Source organism: Pholis gunnellus, assembly GCF_910591455.1.
Source record: "Pholis gunnellus genome assembly, chromosome: 1".
In the NCBI taxonomy this organism is placed as follows: domain Eukaryota; kingdom Metazoa; phylum Chordata; class Actinopteri; order Perciformes; family Pholidae; genus Pholis; species Pholis gunnellus.
This window is the reverse complement of record NC_136528.1, coordinates 1778954-1796970: the sequence shown is the minus strand read 5'-3', so window position 1 is coordinate 1796970 and position 18017 is coordinate 1778954. Positions and strand designations below refer to the sequence as shown.

Here is an 18017-nt window from a genome sequence, read left to right as displayed (position 1 = left end):
GTCGTGTGTTACATCTCTTTTACTGTAGTTGAACAGCCCAAACCACCATATGTATATATATACAGTATATATTTATTTATTGTTCGAACATACTGGTACCCTTAGAACAGGATTCATTCCTTTTGGCGTCTGTGTCTCTGGGACAACTCCTCAGTCTGGCTGCCGGCACAGCAGCCTTGTCGTATCATCACATTGCATTTCTTTACTGGCCGGGTCCTGTCCTCCATCATTGCCACATCACTCTGTAAACCAGCTGACTAACGTGTTGACTTGCTGTCTTCATAAAGGTTTCAAGTACTAGTTTCAAAGAGGACACTACCGCTGTGGCTCCTTTCCAATTTTATGTGACAAACTCAGAACACATTTTTTCTGCTTTGCCCAGACTTTAAATTCTTCTGTGAAATAAGCACATCTTAAAATGGAAATGTGGGTTCTGTGCATAAAATCTTCTAGCAACCTCGATTTCAGTGCTACCCACGGCTGAGATATTGTTGTTTGAGACTTTAACAGCTGTGTTTATTCAAACACTAAAAGTAGAATTTGCGCACATTAAAGACAAGAAATATGAGAACAATTATTGAAAATGTTTTTGTGTACAAGGAGCATAAGCCAAGTGAACACTTTAACAATGTATTATTCTGTTCGGAACATTTCTCTTACAATCTTCTGTCATTAGGTGACTGGTGACCTTTTCAAACTTTAAAAGGTTTCTTTTGTCACTGAGCAGAAGAAGGTCCTTAAAATTGAAAGCAGTCATTTTAAGAGGTGCTTTTTGAAAGGTGAGAAATCAAAATAGCTACAGACGTGCCTTAAGTAGTGGCTCATATCTGACATTAAACTCTGAAAAGCTTTTAAAGTTCCAAGTCAACATTGATGGAGAGCAGGTCACTGCTGAATCTGGGTCCAAGCCGGTCTCCAACCATTTTCAATATCGAACAAAGTTGTCAGCCTCTCCTGGTCTCCGCAGTGCATTTAGGTTTGGATGCAAATCTGCAAAACGTCCCTTAACCTCCTCCCTTTGGAAGCATGTAGGAGAACCTACAATGGCCTCAGGTCCTTGATGTCATGGGTGTGTAATAAGACTACGAGTCACTTTGGTATCATTACCAAATCTATTTGAAATATTATGACATTTCATTAAAAAATGTTTCAAACATCTTTTACTTTAACTTCTAATAATTCATGTCAGGCATTACACTTCCCCTTCTCTCAGATGTTGAGCTCCAACTGGTGCTTGAACTTCATTTAGTATTAACACTTCAAATAAAACTCTTTTAACCACTATTGGAAATCCTTTCAACAGGTACAACTTTATTTCCCAGAACGTCTTAAATTTCAGCTTTTAATATCGCTATAGGGCTCAACGCATGTATTGAGCATTTTTCACATACTGTTTCAACTGTTTTTCTACAGCAACAATGAATCCAATTTCTTTCTGAAAATCGAGCTTTCTTTGTACTGAAAATCCAAAATGCTGCATTTCACACCTTTGAATGGCTCTTTGTCTTAACAAACTCTGTACAGCTGAGCTGTTGAGTTGTCTCATTTACTGCTACCAAAGTAAGAGTAGCTGTGTTTTCCTTTCCTCTCTGTGCTCACAGCGGATCATACAATAAACTCTCTTGAAGCCACTGAACCAGAGAACTGTGCCAAGGGAAGCCAGAAATTCCACAGCACATTTGACAGTATCTGAAGCTGAGACTTGGGATTTTTACAAAAAGCTGTTGGCAAATCATTGGTGACAGAATTGGGAGTCAGTAACCATCAGAGGCGCAAAAAAAAAACGTTCTGTCCATTTCCTCCGTGGTGGTGCGCTGCGAACGGCTCTAGAGCAGCTTGGAAAGGTTGGAGCTGAAGGTGGATCCTTTAGTCAGGCGGCAACCTCCGGTTCTGCAGAGTGAAGCCGATGCGGAATTGTCTTAAAACCTGCATTCTCTCTACTGACCAGCAGGGGGCGACTCCTCTGGATTGTAGAGAAAATGACTCTACTTCTCTCTTGATTTATTACCTCAGTAAACATTGTAAACATGAGTTTATAGTCTCAATCTCTAGTTTCAAGTCTTCTTCAATACAGCATGATGTTTATTTAGTAAATGATGGTCCATTTAGAGTCACACAGACCATAAAGTGGAGTATGCTTTAGGGCGGGCTTACTGTGATTGACAGGTTGCTACCAAAGACGTATACGGCGTCTCTACGTCATTTCTCAGCATTCTAAATATGGTAACTTCCATTCACCGGTTGCAAAAAAAACAAAATGACGATGGCCATATTGCAAGATGGGATAGCAAAATTGTCGGACTCAAGGCTTCATAACAACATTCCACAAACCATTAGGTGACGTCACGATGACTGTGTCCACTTCTTATATGCAGTCTGTGGCTTCACAGCATTCCTCACCCAGACCTCGCCACTTCCCAGGGCCGTCAACTCGCTGATCCCCCTCTCCCTGTGGGGCCCCCTGCTCCCTGCAAGACCACGGACCCCTCGTTAACCATGCTTTGTGGATGGGGCTTTTTTATGATTAAATGCTATAAGGGAGAAGTTCTTCATAGATCTAGCCGCTCCATTTTTTCTCTCAAAATTCACCAGGTTGACGCACTTAACTTGCATTCAGATGTTTCCAAAGTGAATGAGTCATCACGTTACATACTCACGATTTCAATATTGACAAAAAAAGTCGTGATTATGATTTTTGCCATAATCGAGCAGCCCTACAGATTGCAATGAAACAAGCCCCCTAAAAAAAACATGCATGTGTCTCAACCGTTGCATACAGTGAACCACCAGTGTACTCATTGTGCATGCATACACACGTGTGCATAGAAGCCCAGATAAGTGCTATTTACGCTCTTTGAAGGAATAAATGGATGCAAATATGTTTCATCTTGATGAACAAAAGACAGGAAACATATGCAGCTAACAGGCTTTTCACACTGCCATCTGTCTGGATAGGGAATGGTAATCTGGCAACCCCGAACTCAAAAGAAGCACAATGCTTTATTTTGTGGGTGAATGTACAGTATGTATGTGTGTGTGTGTGTGTGTGTGTGTGTGTGTGTGTGTGTGTTTATCAGTGTGTGTGTTTGAAATGTCAAAAGAATTGGATGCAAAATCATTCCATGTGCATTTCTTTTGACTGCAGAGCCTAAAAACGCAGTTCTCTTTGATCGTTGTTTTCCCACACGTTGGGTTTGCGTGTGTGTTCATGCTTGGTCTCGTTGTGAGAGGCAGGAATCTGTATGACATCAAGTAACCGTTGTCTTGATTAAAGCCAGCTGTTTCTCTTCATTAACCAAAATCCCATAACACTCACGCGCAATCTGGACATGTGTGTCCACGCATCTAGTCTTTTGAGCAAACTGTTGGCTATTTTCTATCTTTGTAATTTGTATATCAAGAAAATGACCAATCTAACATGTAGAAAACACATAATGTTTGAGCTCAGGCACCTAAATCATGGTATGATGCAAACTGTTTAGAATTATTTCATTATGTATTAAAAACAAACGCAACGTTGCTTTACAATTAGTGCAGTTAACACAGAATTGCCATGGTGATTGTAATATAACTATTAATTAAGTGAATGAATTAAATCAAAATGATTAAAAACTCATTTGTAATAATGATCTTCTTTTAATTTTGTCGCTCAATCTTCTGCAGTTAGTAGTTATAATCAGCTAAATTTGGTAAAGTAACTGTATTTCAAATGTGCTTAAAAACGGGTTGCTTGCTAAATGGCTCTATTTAAAGAACACTAACTACATAACTACATAGGTAAGCTGCTCATTTGTTTTGCACCAGTAGGTCTGCAGGCACTGTTTAAGTGTGCAAAGACGACAGCTCTGCTAACATCGCACGAAGGATTCTCCTCCACATAATAAAAGCGGGAACCCATCTTTAGACTTGGCATGACAGCAACAGGAAATAATTAGAGGAGACAAAAGGGAAAAAAAAATAATTGAACCTTTCACTGATGCTGGCAAAGCAGTGATTAATGCAGCAGTCTGCTGGCTGAAGCTGACAGAATGCTGCTATCAGCAGCTTCAAAATACACTTCACTTAACACGCAAAGCATTTGTAAATGACGTGTTACATATCTCTGACTGAAGCTAGGAAGTTGTGTATATATACTGCAGCAGTTTGGACCAAACTGAAGAGGCCTTACTTATAGAAAAATGGGGGAAAAAACAGTGAAGTCATATTGGAAGAAAGTTGAATTAGTTTAATCCCAGCCAAGTGGCAGATATTTCTTTCAAGTCTCTTACAAACTATTTTTTTATTGACACTGAACAAACGACTCCCTGTAATGTGAGAGTTTTGCTAATACCGCTGATCCCACTGAGAATCAACGTCTAAATTCTCTGTTTCAAGAAGGTCTGGTGGGTGGAACTCATCGCACCGAGGACAGTCCGCCCCCGTTGACAGTCGCGCCAGGAGCCCTGTCCAACCCCCACAGGAAGAGAGGGCATAGCTGGCATCAAGTCCACGGCGCCCCGGGTGCAGGTAAGGTCCGGGTGATGGGTGCTGTAGCTCACGGCAGCTAACCGCCTTCACCTGAGACCTTCCCAAGTCGACTTACTATGGCCAGTCGTGGCTCACAAGGAAGAAATTGGCCCGCCGAGGGCCATCCAGCACCGGGGAGAGGTTCCTCCCACACCGGGCAACCGTCTCTGACCCGCCGAGTTGAATTCCTCAGGCCGACTGAGTGGACCCCACCCGTTTAGAAGTGTAAAAAAAAGACATATACAGTATGGTTCATTATGGAACTGTGATGGGCCTTAGACTGTAGGAAATGAATTATTTTCCTTTTGTGTCAAGCAACAAAAAACTTGTAGCATGACAAGTTAAGAGTTAATTAATGATCTTGCATGTCCTGCAATGTGACCAAAAGTTTGATAGTCAAACTTGGCTCTAGTCAAACATGTAACAGGGTCTTCAGGGTTTGGTAGACCAATAAGACTTCAAACGTAAGAGAATACTGGACTCCCATGTGGTAAGAGTCCAGTGGAATGAATACCTGTCGTGCAGTACAAGATACAAATGGTCAATTTGTTTGGCATAAACTCTTTTATTATTATTACTATTTTTTTTTGTATATGTCATAAAGGCTGCTAGAACATGTGACTGTGAGAGTGTGCACAGAAAAAGTGCATTAGAATAATTTCTCAAAGAGGACTACAATAGCCTATTGTCTATTTGAAAAGATGAAAGTGCAGAAGGCGGTTTCACCTTAAGCGAGAAATGAGAAGAAAAGCAGTGAAAGAAAACATTGGGTTGAATTTTCCAAAAGGGAAGAGCTCTGAAGACGGACAATAGACGTGTGTGTGCCTGAGAAAATTAATCATTTAACTAATTAACCAAATTAATAATTCCATTAATCATTATGCCAACGGGAGTCACTGCAGTCAAAGAACGGTGTCAGATCGGCTGCTTTAAGAGGGGGGGAGGGACCTCTGGGGGAAATTAATGGAGCGCTCACTTGGTGCTCTTTTAGGTGTTGGCACGTTATTAAACGACTTGTGAAAATGAAAGGTTTGGGATATCAGAGGCTAGATGTGCGCCAAGACACACGGGTTGATGATAGGACAATAAAACAAAGAGCACTCTTGTTAGAAATAAAGAGCAGCTGTGCATTTAAAAGTAACCCTGGTGAAAACATCTGCGTGAAATTTACTAGCGCACACAATCTTGTTTGTGTCACTTACCGAAGGTAAGTATTCGTTCCTCGGACTCCAACCCCAACCTTCACTCTCACAGACCAACTCTTTGCTTTAAAATGTAAATGTTTACCATGTGGGGATGGACGTCTCGCCCCAAAAATATCCCACAATGTCATAAATGCAACCACACACACGCACTTCCCTTGTGCCAGTGATCTTAGATCCTGATATGCAAGAATTCCAGCCTCACACACACACACACACACACACACACACACACACACACACACACACACACACACACACACACACACACACACACACCCTTCTCTCGAAGAATCATGTCAGAAGCTCACTGTCTCTCTCTCTCTCGCTCTGCGCCTCCACTCAAACTAAATCCCTGGAGTGAGTGAAAATAAGAGCGAGAAAGTAAGAGAGCAAGGGGGGGGGGGGGGGGGGGGCAGACAGAGAGAATGAGATGGGATTACGGGGATAATGGGAGCAGATGGAGGGAGGTCGAGGCTCCAGCAGGCTCTCCACTCCAAACGGATTAAAGGACTTCAACAGAGCCACCGACAACCCGACGGACGCATCGTGCTTCAGACGCGGTGGCTGAGCCGGGCTCGTGTCCGCCCCCATTGGCCGCTGCTAAGCCCGGAAATGAAAACTTTCAGCATCACGCAGTGAACAGTCGGGTCATGGAAATGTAGTTCAATCACCCTTCTTTTTAAACCCATCCATTTAGGAAACTTGTACACTGACCGTCCTCTTTAAATGTCGTAGCTCCGCATACTGTGAGAGCAAAACACATCACACCAGTTGAGTAGGTTCAGCCATTGAAGATTCAATCATCCGAAAACCAGCACTGGTCAGAAAGTGATTTGGCTACATCAGCAACAATGTGTCTCTAATCTTCAGATACATTAAGCCATTTTACATCTTTTAAATTATACAGTAAATTATACATCTACTGTATAACTTATCCGCATTGTATCCGGTTGGATTTAACTGGATTACACATTAAAATTCACTTTTCACACACTTCACTTTTGTTTCATAAGAATACAGATGACACTCCTGCCAATGCTTCTCATACATTTACATATTTTTTAAATCGACAGCGAAAACTTGTTTTGTTTTTCTGGTCCTTCCTTTGCCAACATCCTGACAATTTATTCAAGAACGTTATTATTCGAGGCTCTCTCCCGCGTGTTTGATTCCTGTTCATTTGCAGAAGGAATATAACAACGCAGTCCGTCAGAAAGAGACGAACCCGGTTTAACTTTTGACAGGGTGCAGGGAAAAAACATCCTCCACTAATGCATTTCATCGGCTGGTGAAATGTGTTCTGCTTGCTTGAAATTGAATAATAAGAAAAAAAGTGTGGAGACCTGTCGACAAAAAAAGACATCTCGGATGCCAAGAAGTCCCAACTGAGTCCCTTCCTTACATCAGACAGCAGCTAATTGTTACCGGTGCTCTATGAAGGAACTCTCAGGGGAATAACATAATACTGCAACACTAAAATGCCACACTGACAACGTAAAGTTCGGCCATCACTATGAATGTGTCCAAGAAGGGAAATGATTGTAACAAATAGCCGACATTGTTACAGGGAGTGTGACCTGGCATTGTGTGCCAGGAGCGGCCTCAGCTTCTTTCCCCGCGTCAGGATAGTTCACATTAACGAGACCAATAGGTCACATTGATCAAGTCACTCCTCCAGTCAAAAGCTGTTAGCGGGTCTTAATGGAACACGCTGCGGAACTTGTTCTTCCAATCATGCCACGCAGACAGACAGATGGATACATAGATATATAGATCACACGGCAAATGCAAAGTCATTCATATTGTCTTCTTTGCACTCTGTATTCTAGTCCCCGCCGCTCAGTGTCACAGTCAATTAGCCCGGCGTTTCATCCCCTAACATATCCATTTATTAATGTGAGTCTGGCTGGATGTTGACTCCCCCTCCCCCGTCCCTCTGCTCCCCTTTATCCGCAGGTGATAATTAACCTGTTGGTTCGGCGGCAGCCACCCCCCCCCCCCCCCCCCCCCAGCGGCAGGCACAGGCACCGTTCACGGCCGCCCTGATTCAACAGAGCACATGAATCATCAGCAGCACTGACTGCTGCCACTCAGTTTAACCTGTTTTATAAACACCAGGCGCTCTGAACACCGCTCAGTCCAATCGTTCACCAGGATGGAGCGCGTGGATGTGAGGCCCCAGTGGAGAATACTGACGTTGCAAGGTACCTCCGTGGTTCAGCACACACTTCCCACAGCAACAGGATTCCTGGATTTCTCGCACCCCAAAGACACTTCACCTCCGAGAACCTTACACCAACCCTGACATCGGGATGCTGCGCACAGTGGCTCCCCACTGACCCTGCTCCGTAATAGTCAAGTTTCAATTACAATGCCCAGTAGGCCCAATTTATAAACTATAAGGAACACCTATATGGGGTTACATTGTCTTCTTTATTACCAAACTGTATCTTGTCCAGTGGACTTTAATCTGGAGTCCAGGGGCCTTTGGAACCCCGTGGAAAAAAAGTTATAGGGAAGATCGCTCTGTATCATATCACAATATTAGGGTCTTTAGTAAAGGCACTCCGCCTTTCCGTGCGTATTTACGCACGCAATACAGCGCATTGTTAGATAGATTATGTTTGTATGTTGCTCAACGAGCCTCGCAGGGATCGAACACTAGACATGATCTGTCAAATCAGATCAGAAAATGATCACACAAACAGTCATACTGTCTCTCACTCTTCAACACACGCACACACACTTCACAGATAGACACGCGCGAAACGCACACAGACGCGCGTTCGGTCTTTCGCTCACCTCTTTTATCCTGAACTTTGACGGTGATCTCCACCAGAGGCTCGGTCTCCCGGTCCAGCCTCCGCGATATGACTATATCCCCGCTGTCCCGGCTCACGCTGACAGGTGAGCTCTCCACGTCGGGCTCCACCAGCTCAAACGCTGCCGACTGAAACCTCACCGGGCCCAGGTTCATCACCACCGAACCTATCCCTGCATCCTCGGACACGTTGATGAAAACGGGGCTGTCCGATTCCAGCACTGACCTGGACCTTCTCGCTGGCACTTTAATTTGAGATGTAGGTTTCCGTTTGCCCGGTTGGGGGTTCGGCGCCACGGGCCACTGCCGTGGATTGATCTCAACTGCTACGCTCTGGCTCGTGCGAGGCGGCCAACCGCGGTCCCGGGCAAACACTTTAAACTTAATCGGCTCACCCAGACCGAGGATGGAGTCCACCAGGAGAATGTCTCCGGTTTTGGGCACCGCGTAGAAACTCCCGTTTTTGGGCAAGGCGAAGTAGATGAGCTCCGCGTTCTTCCCGCTGTCATCGTCCCGCGCTGTGACCGAGTAGATCGCCGTGCGGAGCGCAGTGGCATCATCCAGGCTCAGTTTCACATCGGCACCGGGGAAGGTGGGCTGGTGGTCGTTGGTGTCCAGGACGTCCACCTTGATGGACGCCACCTCGGCGACAACCGGAGACTCCTCGTCCACTTCACGGGAGAGTCCCGCGCATTCCCCGCAACACAAACCGAGACTCAGCACGTATTCAGCCCGCTCCTCCCGGTCCAGAACCCCAGAAGTCTTCAACAAAACATGCCCCCTTTTGTGGTGCGCAAAAACGCGAAAATTGTCGCTCCCGTCTCCCAGGAGTTTAAAGTGCCCCGCAAATTCCTCGGTACGGCACAGCCTCTGCGAGTTGAGCCGCTTTAACGGGACGCTCAGTCCGTTGACCCGGGCGCCCGGAGACGAGTTCTCAAATACATGCCCGTGAAAGAACGGCACCTGCTCCGCGGTCCCGTTCCCGTGTGCGCACGAAACCAAAAAAGGTAGAAACGCGACCCAAATCATGACTGGATATCTCATCGGCTCCGCTGCACTAAAGCGCTCGTGCCACATCGACACCCATGGGTGCGCTCGTTCCTCGGGGGGTATTTCTCTTCTTTGCCTTTATGATGCGAAAACTTCCATTAAACTGGAACGCAGGTATTTTGTCGTCACCATACTTCATCTCGACGCAGGATAACTTTGTCTCTGTGTGTTTGTTTTGTGCGTCCTCCTCCTCTCACGCTCTCTCCCGTCTGCTGCCTCACCAGCAGCGCTGTCTGTCTGTGCGCGTCCCAGAAAAAAAAGCTTCTTACAGCTCGAGTGCGCGCTTACCTCCGTTCGCTTCCTCGCTCTCTTTTTACGTGCGTTGTTTCCGACCGATATATCCGTCTTGCGTTTGAGTTGCTGCAAACTGCGCGCGGCAAACGCCGGCTCTCTTTAGAGATGGTTCAGACCTCTTATTATAAGGAAATGGGGCTTCTTTGCCACTCAGAAGTACGGGTGATACGCGGTCCATCGGGGATGTCGCACGGAACCGACTGTTTTACGCATGCATTGCCAAAAGAATCTAGCGCAATGCATCTACAACAAAGTGATGCAGCGGCAACGGATCCCTCTCATCGGAGACTAACTTCTCAGCAGAGGAGCAGCGAGTCAAATCAACTCGGGCGCGCGCACAAACACCCCCACGGCCACGGCCAACAGAGCGCAAATGTGTCCGCGTGTGCGTGCGCGTGTCTGTTTGTGTCAGGAGGAGGGGTGATCCTCAGGGGGGAAACAACCCGACCTCCCTTCTCTCCCGGTGATCAATGTCCAGTCTTGCACGTCCAGATCCATCACTCCTCTTTCCAATAGCACGTCAGTCCATTGGATTAAAATAATGTAAAAATCGATCATTTTAAAACGCCTCCAGGGGGGCAAAGAGAAAATAAAGGCTTTAGCTGCAGGCAAGGACTCCAGAGCTGTCTTTATGTCAGAGGAGAGGTGCGCCCTATTTGAACGTGTTCATCACCCGCTGCTTTTTTTATTTTTTATGGAGCTTCTTCTCTCCAAGCGTCTGTGCACGATGAACGCAGGTCCCCAGCAACAAGAAGGAATTCATTTAATACAACAGATATTCATTTTCATATAACAGTTTCCACTTTCAGATCTGCTCCCCACATAGATACAAATCAAGAGTGGTGCCCTGGAAGTTAGCATCGCAGCTGTTCTCTCAACAAAAAAGCCAACAGGATTATTTTTCCTCGGATTTTGGTTTGCACGTTTAATTCAGCAAGATAATCTTCACAAAAAGGATCACCGTTTTATGATTTTGGAAGCGGAAATGCATCGCTAGAAGTGTTAAAGCCAACGCTCGACTGTTAACGAACTAGCCTATGTCAGGATGGCATGAGCGCGAGCAACACGATGAGGCTGTGGAGGCTGGCTACACGTCCTCGTGACGTTTGTAGTCTCATTTAGCCACTTGTTAGCGAACACTTTTTTTAAGACACGAAAAGCTTCAGAATTCAGGAGAGGGGTTGTGATGTCATTTATAGAACAAACGTTAAGATATCTTCTGTTTAACACAGACTTTATTTCAGTCATCGAACCAAAAACACATAATACAAAAAAAAACATTGATTTACTGACGAGGGAACTGGAAGTGCAAAAATGCTGACTCATTTCCGGGTTGTAGGGCTCATTCCTGCAGCACTCAACCAAATCCAGAAGCCTCACAATCTTTCCATGTGGATCCCTAAATCTGAGACTGTTTGTGGACCAAACGCTTGCTGGATGGTCATTATCTCATCCACAGCACCAGTGTTCGGTGTGCCTTTTGTACTTGCGTACTGTTTGAACTCCCACTCACTACAGCACTGCAACCTGTGCAGTTTTAAAAGTTTAAAATCAGCAGGTCCTTGGATTACATCAGTTTCAGACTTTACACCAAAACTGTGCTCAGTCAAAGTTTGTTTTTTGTGTGGGACTAAATTTCCATCGTCATTAGCATACGATTTAAATTCAGGGTGTGAAGGTGAGTTCGCTCTGCGGTGTTTCAGAAGTGAATAGCCCACAACTATTTTGATGTCAGAGGATACACACAATTAGGAAACCACGGATAAGTTGTTCAAAAATGTAACACCAGGAACGTGTTTGAAGACTGAGCCATTACCTTGACTTCATTTTCATCATTATCTCCACCAGGACATTATGTATTCGGTTGTGTGTGTGTGTGTGTGTGTGTGTGTGTGTGTGTGTGTGTGTGTGTGTGTGTCTCTATCCGTCTGTCCAAGGCAAATCTCGCATACTGCTGGACTCATCAGCCTAATATTTTTTTTGCTCAATTATGACTGTGTGCTCAAGGACCTCACATGGTTGCTGTGATTCACATTTTTTGAGAAAAAAAAAAGATTGACACTGTAAAGTGTTTCATGCAGTAATTGACTGCGGACTCGTCCCTACTGCCTGCTGGTAGGGGCAGCACGTGATCAAATATTGCTTCCGCTTGGATTACAAATCGTTCCTCTCTTGATTTGCACGCCTAAGACAATTGCATGTATGTATGACCAATGTTTTCAAACCCCAAAACCAGGACCCATAAGTTAACAGCCCGTTTATGCAGCATTGAAGTTATCATCACTATTATTTCAAGAATTATTTCAAGAATTATTTCAGCGCAAAGAACATTTAATATGAGCATCTTTCAACACCATGGTCAGCTCCTCAGCAGCACAGAATCTTGTTTTTTTTATTTGAGACACAGTATTATAGTACTAGTAAACATTAAACGGACTATATTGCTGTAATATAAGATATTTATTGATTATCAGATACCTTTTAAAACCAAACACAAGGTATTTTTTAGTGTGCAAATTCTCTGCCAGCTGTTTATTGCTATCTGGCCGTGTTAATATGATCTTTTATATCGGTATTTTCACGGTGCGTGAGAGAAAATGTGCTCTTGCAGTGTGTTAAGAACGCAACATTTTCATTGCCGGGTACTTTATGAAGGAAAGAGTAAAGAGTAAGACTGAACATTTGGGGAATTTTGATGAAAAAGCAGACGTCTGTTCTCCGCATCATGCCTGTCAGGTCATGGCAGGTCTTGAAATAATCACAAAATGCAGTCTGCTGGTTTCGTGTACGTGGACACGATTGTCGTTTTTTTTTTGTGTCGGACAAAAACAATGCTAATGGAAAGTCATTTAAGATCCTCTTACCGTGGTGGACACACACATTAAACACATTCACGTGAATATGTTACGGTCAGAGCAAGCGGTGTAGAAAGATTGGAGGTGGACGGGTCCAACAAAGACGAGACTTTCCACCATAAGACCGGGTGTCCCAAAGTATTGTTGTGGTTTTGTCGCCTAACATTTGTGACGTTTTTTCTGAACCTAAGGTCGATTCATTGCCTAAACCTATAACTGTATGAAGCAATGTCAAGCTGAACGATGATGGTTTTCCTAAACCTAACTAAGTGGTTTTCTTGCCTCAACTTAACTTTTGTTTTGTAATGTCGTCCCTGAAAAGAAGTTGTTCTGAGGGAAGCGAAAAAAAAACCCTATTTATGTCCCTGTACACCAAACCAATAGATTGCAGTTCATGACTTATTCACAAACGTTTGTTAGACTGTGTTGTATATTTATGTATGACAATCGCTTAGCGAATGAGAAGCTGAACCGAGCGCTGACTAAAACGGAGTAGGTGTTCTCGTGTCGGGAGGAGGAGAGCGGGTTAGCTCTTAGAGCTGTGTGTTTGGCTCACAGAGCTAACAGCAACATGAAGGGTTACACAGTGAACTGCAGTTCAGCAGACAGCTGCATTGATTAAAATGAGAGCGTATCTCATGCGAGTGAAAAAACGCTGTCTAACACGCTAAAAAATATAAGTGTTTCTTTATGGATAATTAATAATTAATGGTAAATAAACCACATTTTAATTCTGCCATGTCGACTCAAGAAAAGAATTAAAGATACAGTATATATTGGATGTGCAGTTTTTCTATCAGGGGAATTAGTAGGCTTTAATCATGGATTTTGTTATGATGTAATGCCCGATAAAAACATTATGTACAGTGCTCTTTGTACAATAATAATTGCGTATTATCAAGTTTTCAGTGGAGAAAAAAAAACTACATTTACTCAAGTACTTTACTTTAAGTACAACTTTAAGGCACTTCTACTTTTCTTGATTTTACTCCACTATATAGTCCGATAGTTCCTATACTTTTCATATCAAAATTTGAAATAAATACCACATGATCATGTAATAAAATAAGATACATTACTATTGATTAAAGTACTCTAAAGTGTATGAAGCAGTTGAAATGTTCTCCACCTCGACCGACGACATCATCACATTACATTACATTACAGTCATTTAGCAGACGCTTTCATCCAAAGCGACTTAGGATAAGTGGATTCAACATCGGTATTTAAGAGAACTACTAGTCACCAGAAGTCATGAGTGCATCTCCTGGTCTACACAAGCATCTAAGAGCATGAACCAGAGCAAACGTTCAGTGCAGAAACAAGCCTGGATCTTAAGATCCAATCTGCATAATACATTTTGTGCACGAGTTTTGTTCTCTAGTTATCCCTTCATCGCTATTACCTTTATGTTTTATTTCATTGTATTTAACATTACAGTTTTGAACCTTATTGTCTTATTTTTGGGGGGATTAGTCCTTTGTCCTATTCCAAATCTGAAGTCTATTAATAGTAAAAAAAAACAACTCATATTTCTCTGTAACATCATATCTGTCACATGAAGTGCATCGTCATAAATACATTTTCAAAGCAAAAACAAGCCAGGGGAAGAAAAAGAGGGCGACAGACAGAGAGAGATTTGGTCAGCTGTTAAGCCTGACGTGGAGTAATATTCCCCCACTGTGGCAGCGACAATGGCCCAGTGAGCACCAGACTGAATCATCTCTCCCTCTCATCTCTTTGTGTGCATCTTTGGATTTAAAATAAAACTCAGTATGTATTAAGCCTCCCCTGGAACTGTTTGCTTATTCATGTTGCAGTCTTCGGTCTGTCAGTATTACAGACAGCTTTTCAGCTGATCCCGTCTCTGGAAAAGGCAGATATTCCAGTACGCCAGCCAACGGGCATTTGAAGACGCCGGTACTGACATAAAATGACAAACAACACTCTCACACACTTGCCATTAAAACTGGACTTTTTCGAGCATTCTCTGTGCCGAGAATGCCATCGGGCAAAATAATATGATCGCAGTCCCACTTCAGCACAGTCAAGGAGGTTCGGCAGGGAGAGCGATGTTCACAGGGTCAAAAGACTTGAAGTTGAAGTGTGTGTAGCTGAGTTTACCTGGCACAATACAGACATAAAGAAAACCAAAAAACACTTTCTCCATCCAAAGTATGTCAAAAGATGTGTATTTTTGATTCACTTCAAGTGAAAAGACCCAAACCAACCACCTGTTAGCTCGTCTCATAATACTTTCTGATTTTCCCACCCTGTCTGTGGCACTTAGGCCTTTGCTCATTGGCTCCTACTGAACACACATCTTCAAAACAAGTGTGATTTTTTGGGTACCTTTTTTAGCGGCGGATTAACACACAATTGTTGCTACATTAAGTATTTGGGGGCAACAGGACGTTTTATGTGGAATTAAATCAAAATAAATAAAGTGTTTGTGTTCATGGTAATGAAGGAACATGTCACCCAGGATAACAGTGGGGCTCATCGATGTGTATTTAACTGCAGAACAATTTATCCAGAGAGGTATATTAACCTTTGGATACATAGACAGTTTTATCTGCAAAATGTGGGACACTAGAACTCCCAGGATGAGCAGAATTGTGATGATATATTATTTCATATTAGTGTGTTATCAGATGATAGAAATTAGAGCACATTTAATTTAGACTTTCTATAGATATTTTTGTTATACGTAGTGAAACTACAGTCCTTCACTAAATACTCTTAGTTTAGCGACGGGGCTGTAGGTGGTCTGAGGCAGGTACCTTCTGCAGAGAGACGAGGACATTTGACTTCTACCATCTCCAAGGTTGCATTGTTTACGCGTGTGGCGTCCACAGCGCTGCTGCTACTGCCAGCACTTCTTTCCAGCGTTTTCCTTTCATATTGACCAGAACGTGTCATTTCATTTCCATATAAATGTAATTTATATTCATTTTAGAATGTGTAAACAAATTAAGAGATTCTGTCCACAGAATGACGCTAAGAGGGTTTTTATTTTTAAAGGGAAAGATGCTAAAAAATAAATATGAACTTTTTCCTCTCTGTGACAAGTTCTATAAAGATGGACATCCAAACTGTAATGCTGCTGGTATGACGTCAATGTTCTGTCAAAGACTCTATTTTCACTGCAAATAGCACGAGGAAAGAAATAGGTGAGACCCCGAATCTTGTAACATTTGCTATCGGTAAAAGAAGATGCATGTTAGCTGGGCGGAGTAATGTAAATGAATGTAACTAATCAATTCTGCTATTGTGTAATAAGTAAAGTAAATGTATTTATTTTTCAATAAGATATATTTGATTTGTTTCAGTTCGGCTCCTCTTGTACATGAGCAGCTACTACAGCTAGAACAAGTGAAGTCATTCAAAAGTACTTCCAGCTGCATTGTAACATCAAAGCCATCGATCTTTTTTCCCTCTAATCATGATCCCGGCCCACCAATATTGTCATATTAAGATCCTTTGGCTGCCCTTGTCATAAAGTTTGGCCGCCTCTGACAGTGAGCTGCAAAGTGAGAATGGTTGGCACTGAACCTGTCATCTTCCATTGATTATCGTGACAACTGACAGACTGCGCTGAGGATCATTCAAATCCACGCAGACCCACTAAATCTCAATAAAGTGGAACGTCAATCTGGCTCTGGCTCGACCGAGTAGTTTTCATGTCTGGGGTTTGTCCCCCTAGAACAAGAACAAGCTGTTAGATTGACACAACACACACTCCCCTAACTGCTATTGATTATTCTGCCCGCCCATTTTAACAACCCACCCAGTCTTAATTATTTTCTCTATCTCTGTTTGTCCTCTTCTCGCACAGCCTTTCTCATTGCAAAACCAGATTTCAATTAATGGATTATCAGCTGTGGAACACTGTTGATCCGCCAATTCAGGCTTTTTCACAAATGGAGCATCGGCTCTGAGCCTGTTGAAGATGCACAAACGTAGGAGAGGGAGAACAGATATATTGCTGGAGTTTATAGAATGCTTGGCAGAGAAAAAAGAGGAAGGTGTGAGTTCATTATCCAGACATACAATTTCTCTCTCCCACCTGCAACAGGCTAGCCATCAGGGGAAATATCTTGATAGGACGATAAAGAAAATAGAGACAGGGAATATGCTCGGTAGTGCTTTGGAGAGGCGCCAATTGGACTTTGCTGCAAACACAATCTGGAGATCCACTGGGCTGTAAATTGGCTGGGTATAATGCCAGTGTGTGTGCTTGTGTATGTTAGCGTGTGGGTGTGTCAGATAGTGGATAGGGACATTCGGGAATGCTAGCCCGGAGCTTTAAGTCTACTAACCAAACAAACAAACAAACACATACATGTACCGTTTCAAATTCATTTCTGCACATTAGGCTTACACATGGTTGGATCTTTATAATGTGCCTCCACAACATTTGTTTTCCATGGAGGGAGTTTGTTGGATTACAAAATCAATTAAAAGGAGGATGAATAAAACCTTTCTTGGTCGAGTGCAGTTTTAGGTTTATCACCAAAACGGAGCATCTGATAAGCATCTTGGCAGTTTTAGAATTACAATTTGAAACTGTTCTTGAACTGTGTGCAAGTACATTGAGAGCAACTTAAAACTGGAGTCACATCCAGTATGTGTACGTATGTACGTAGACGTAGACTTCTTTTTGCTTTTTGACATTATATGCTATGTTTTCTGTACATCTGTTGTGTTTTTCACATTTTGCTGAGTTAACATGCTTATTGTAAACCCAGCCACGATGTTTTTCCTTCAGGCTAACTAGGTGGTTTTGTTGCCTAAACCTTAGCAAGTGTTTTTGTTCGAATTCACAAAATGAACCATGTCTTTACTGCTACCGTAGCGGAGCATCACGGTTTGACACGCAAAGTGATGCAGAGGGTCCTGACCAAGCCTCAGATGACAACCTGTTTACCTAATAGTGTCTGATATTGTCTTCAAAATCCTTCCAGCATCTTTCTGGAATGTCTCTGGTGCAAAACACTTATGGCTCCTTCTGGTTTATGGGACCTAGAAGTGAGGTGGAAACAACAGCTCTGTCACCTGGTTAGCAGTACTTTTGCATCAACCTGCCCAAGCTTGCACACTGGACAAAACACTCCAGCTTCACTTCACAACGCCGACACAACACAAGAAGCAACAGTGTAGCGGTTGTGTGAGAATTGTAAAGACTATCAGGGGTCACGTTATCAGTCTGACTAAACCAACCTTTCCTTTTTTTTTTGCTTTTTATTGGACAGCACAGTGGAGAATGGCAGGAAAAAGAGGAGA

The 18017-nt window shown here is 43.2% G+C and overlaps 1 protein-coding gene across 1 annotated transcript in view; it reads right to left on the bottom strand.

Annotated features, from left to right (window-relative positions):
* Window positions 1-9561, bottom strand: part of LOC306700998 (neural-cadherin) — a gene marked incomplete at both ends in the record, with an annotated part of 277168 nt that extends 267607 nt beyond the window's left edge. Inside the window, one exon of the mRNA XM_079166195.1 lies at window positions 8514-9561. Coding sequence (XP_079022321.1) covers window positions 8514-9561 — 1048 coding nt within the window. The remainder of the gene's footprint in view (window positions 1-8513) is intronic.
* Window positions 9562-18017: the final 8456 nt, after the last annotated feature.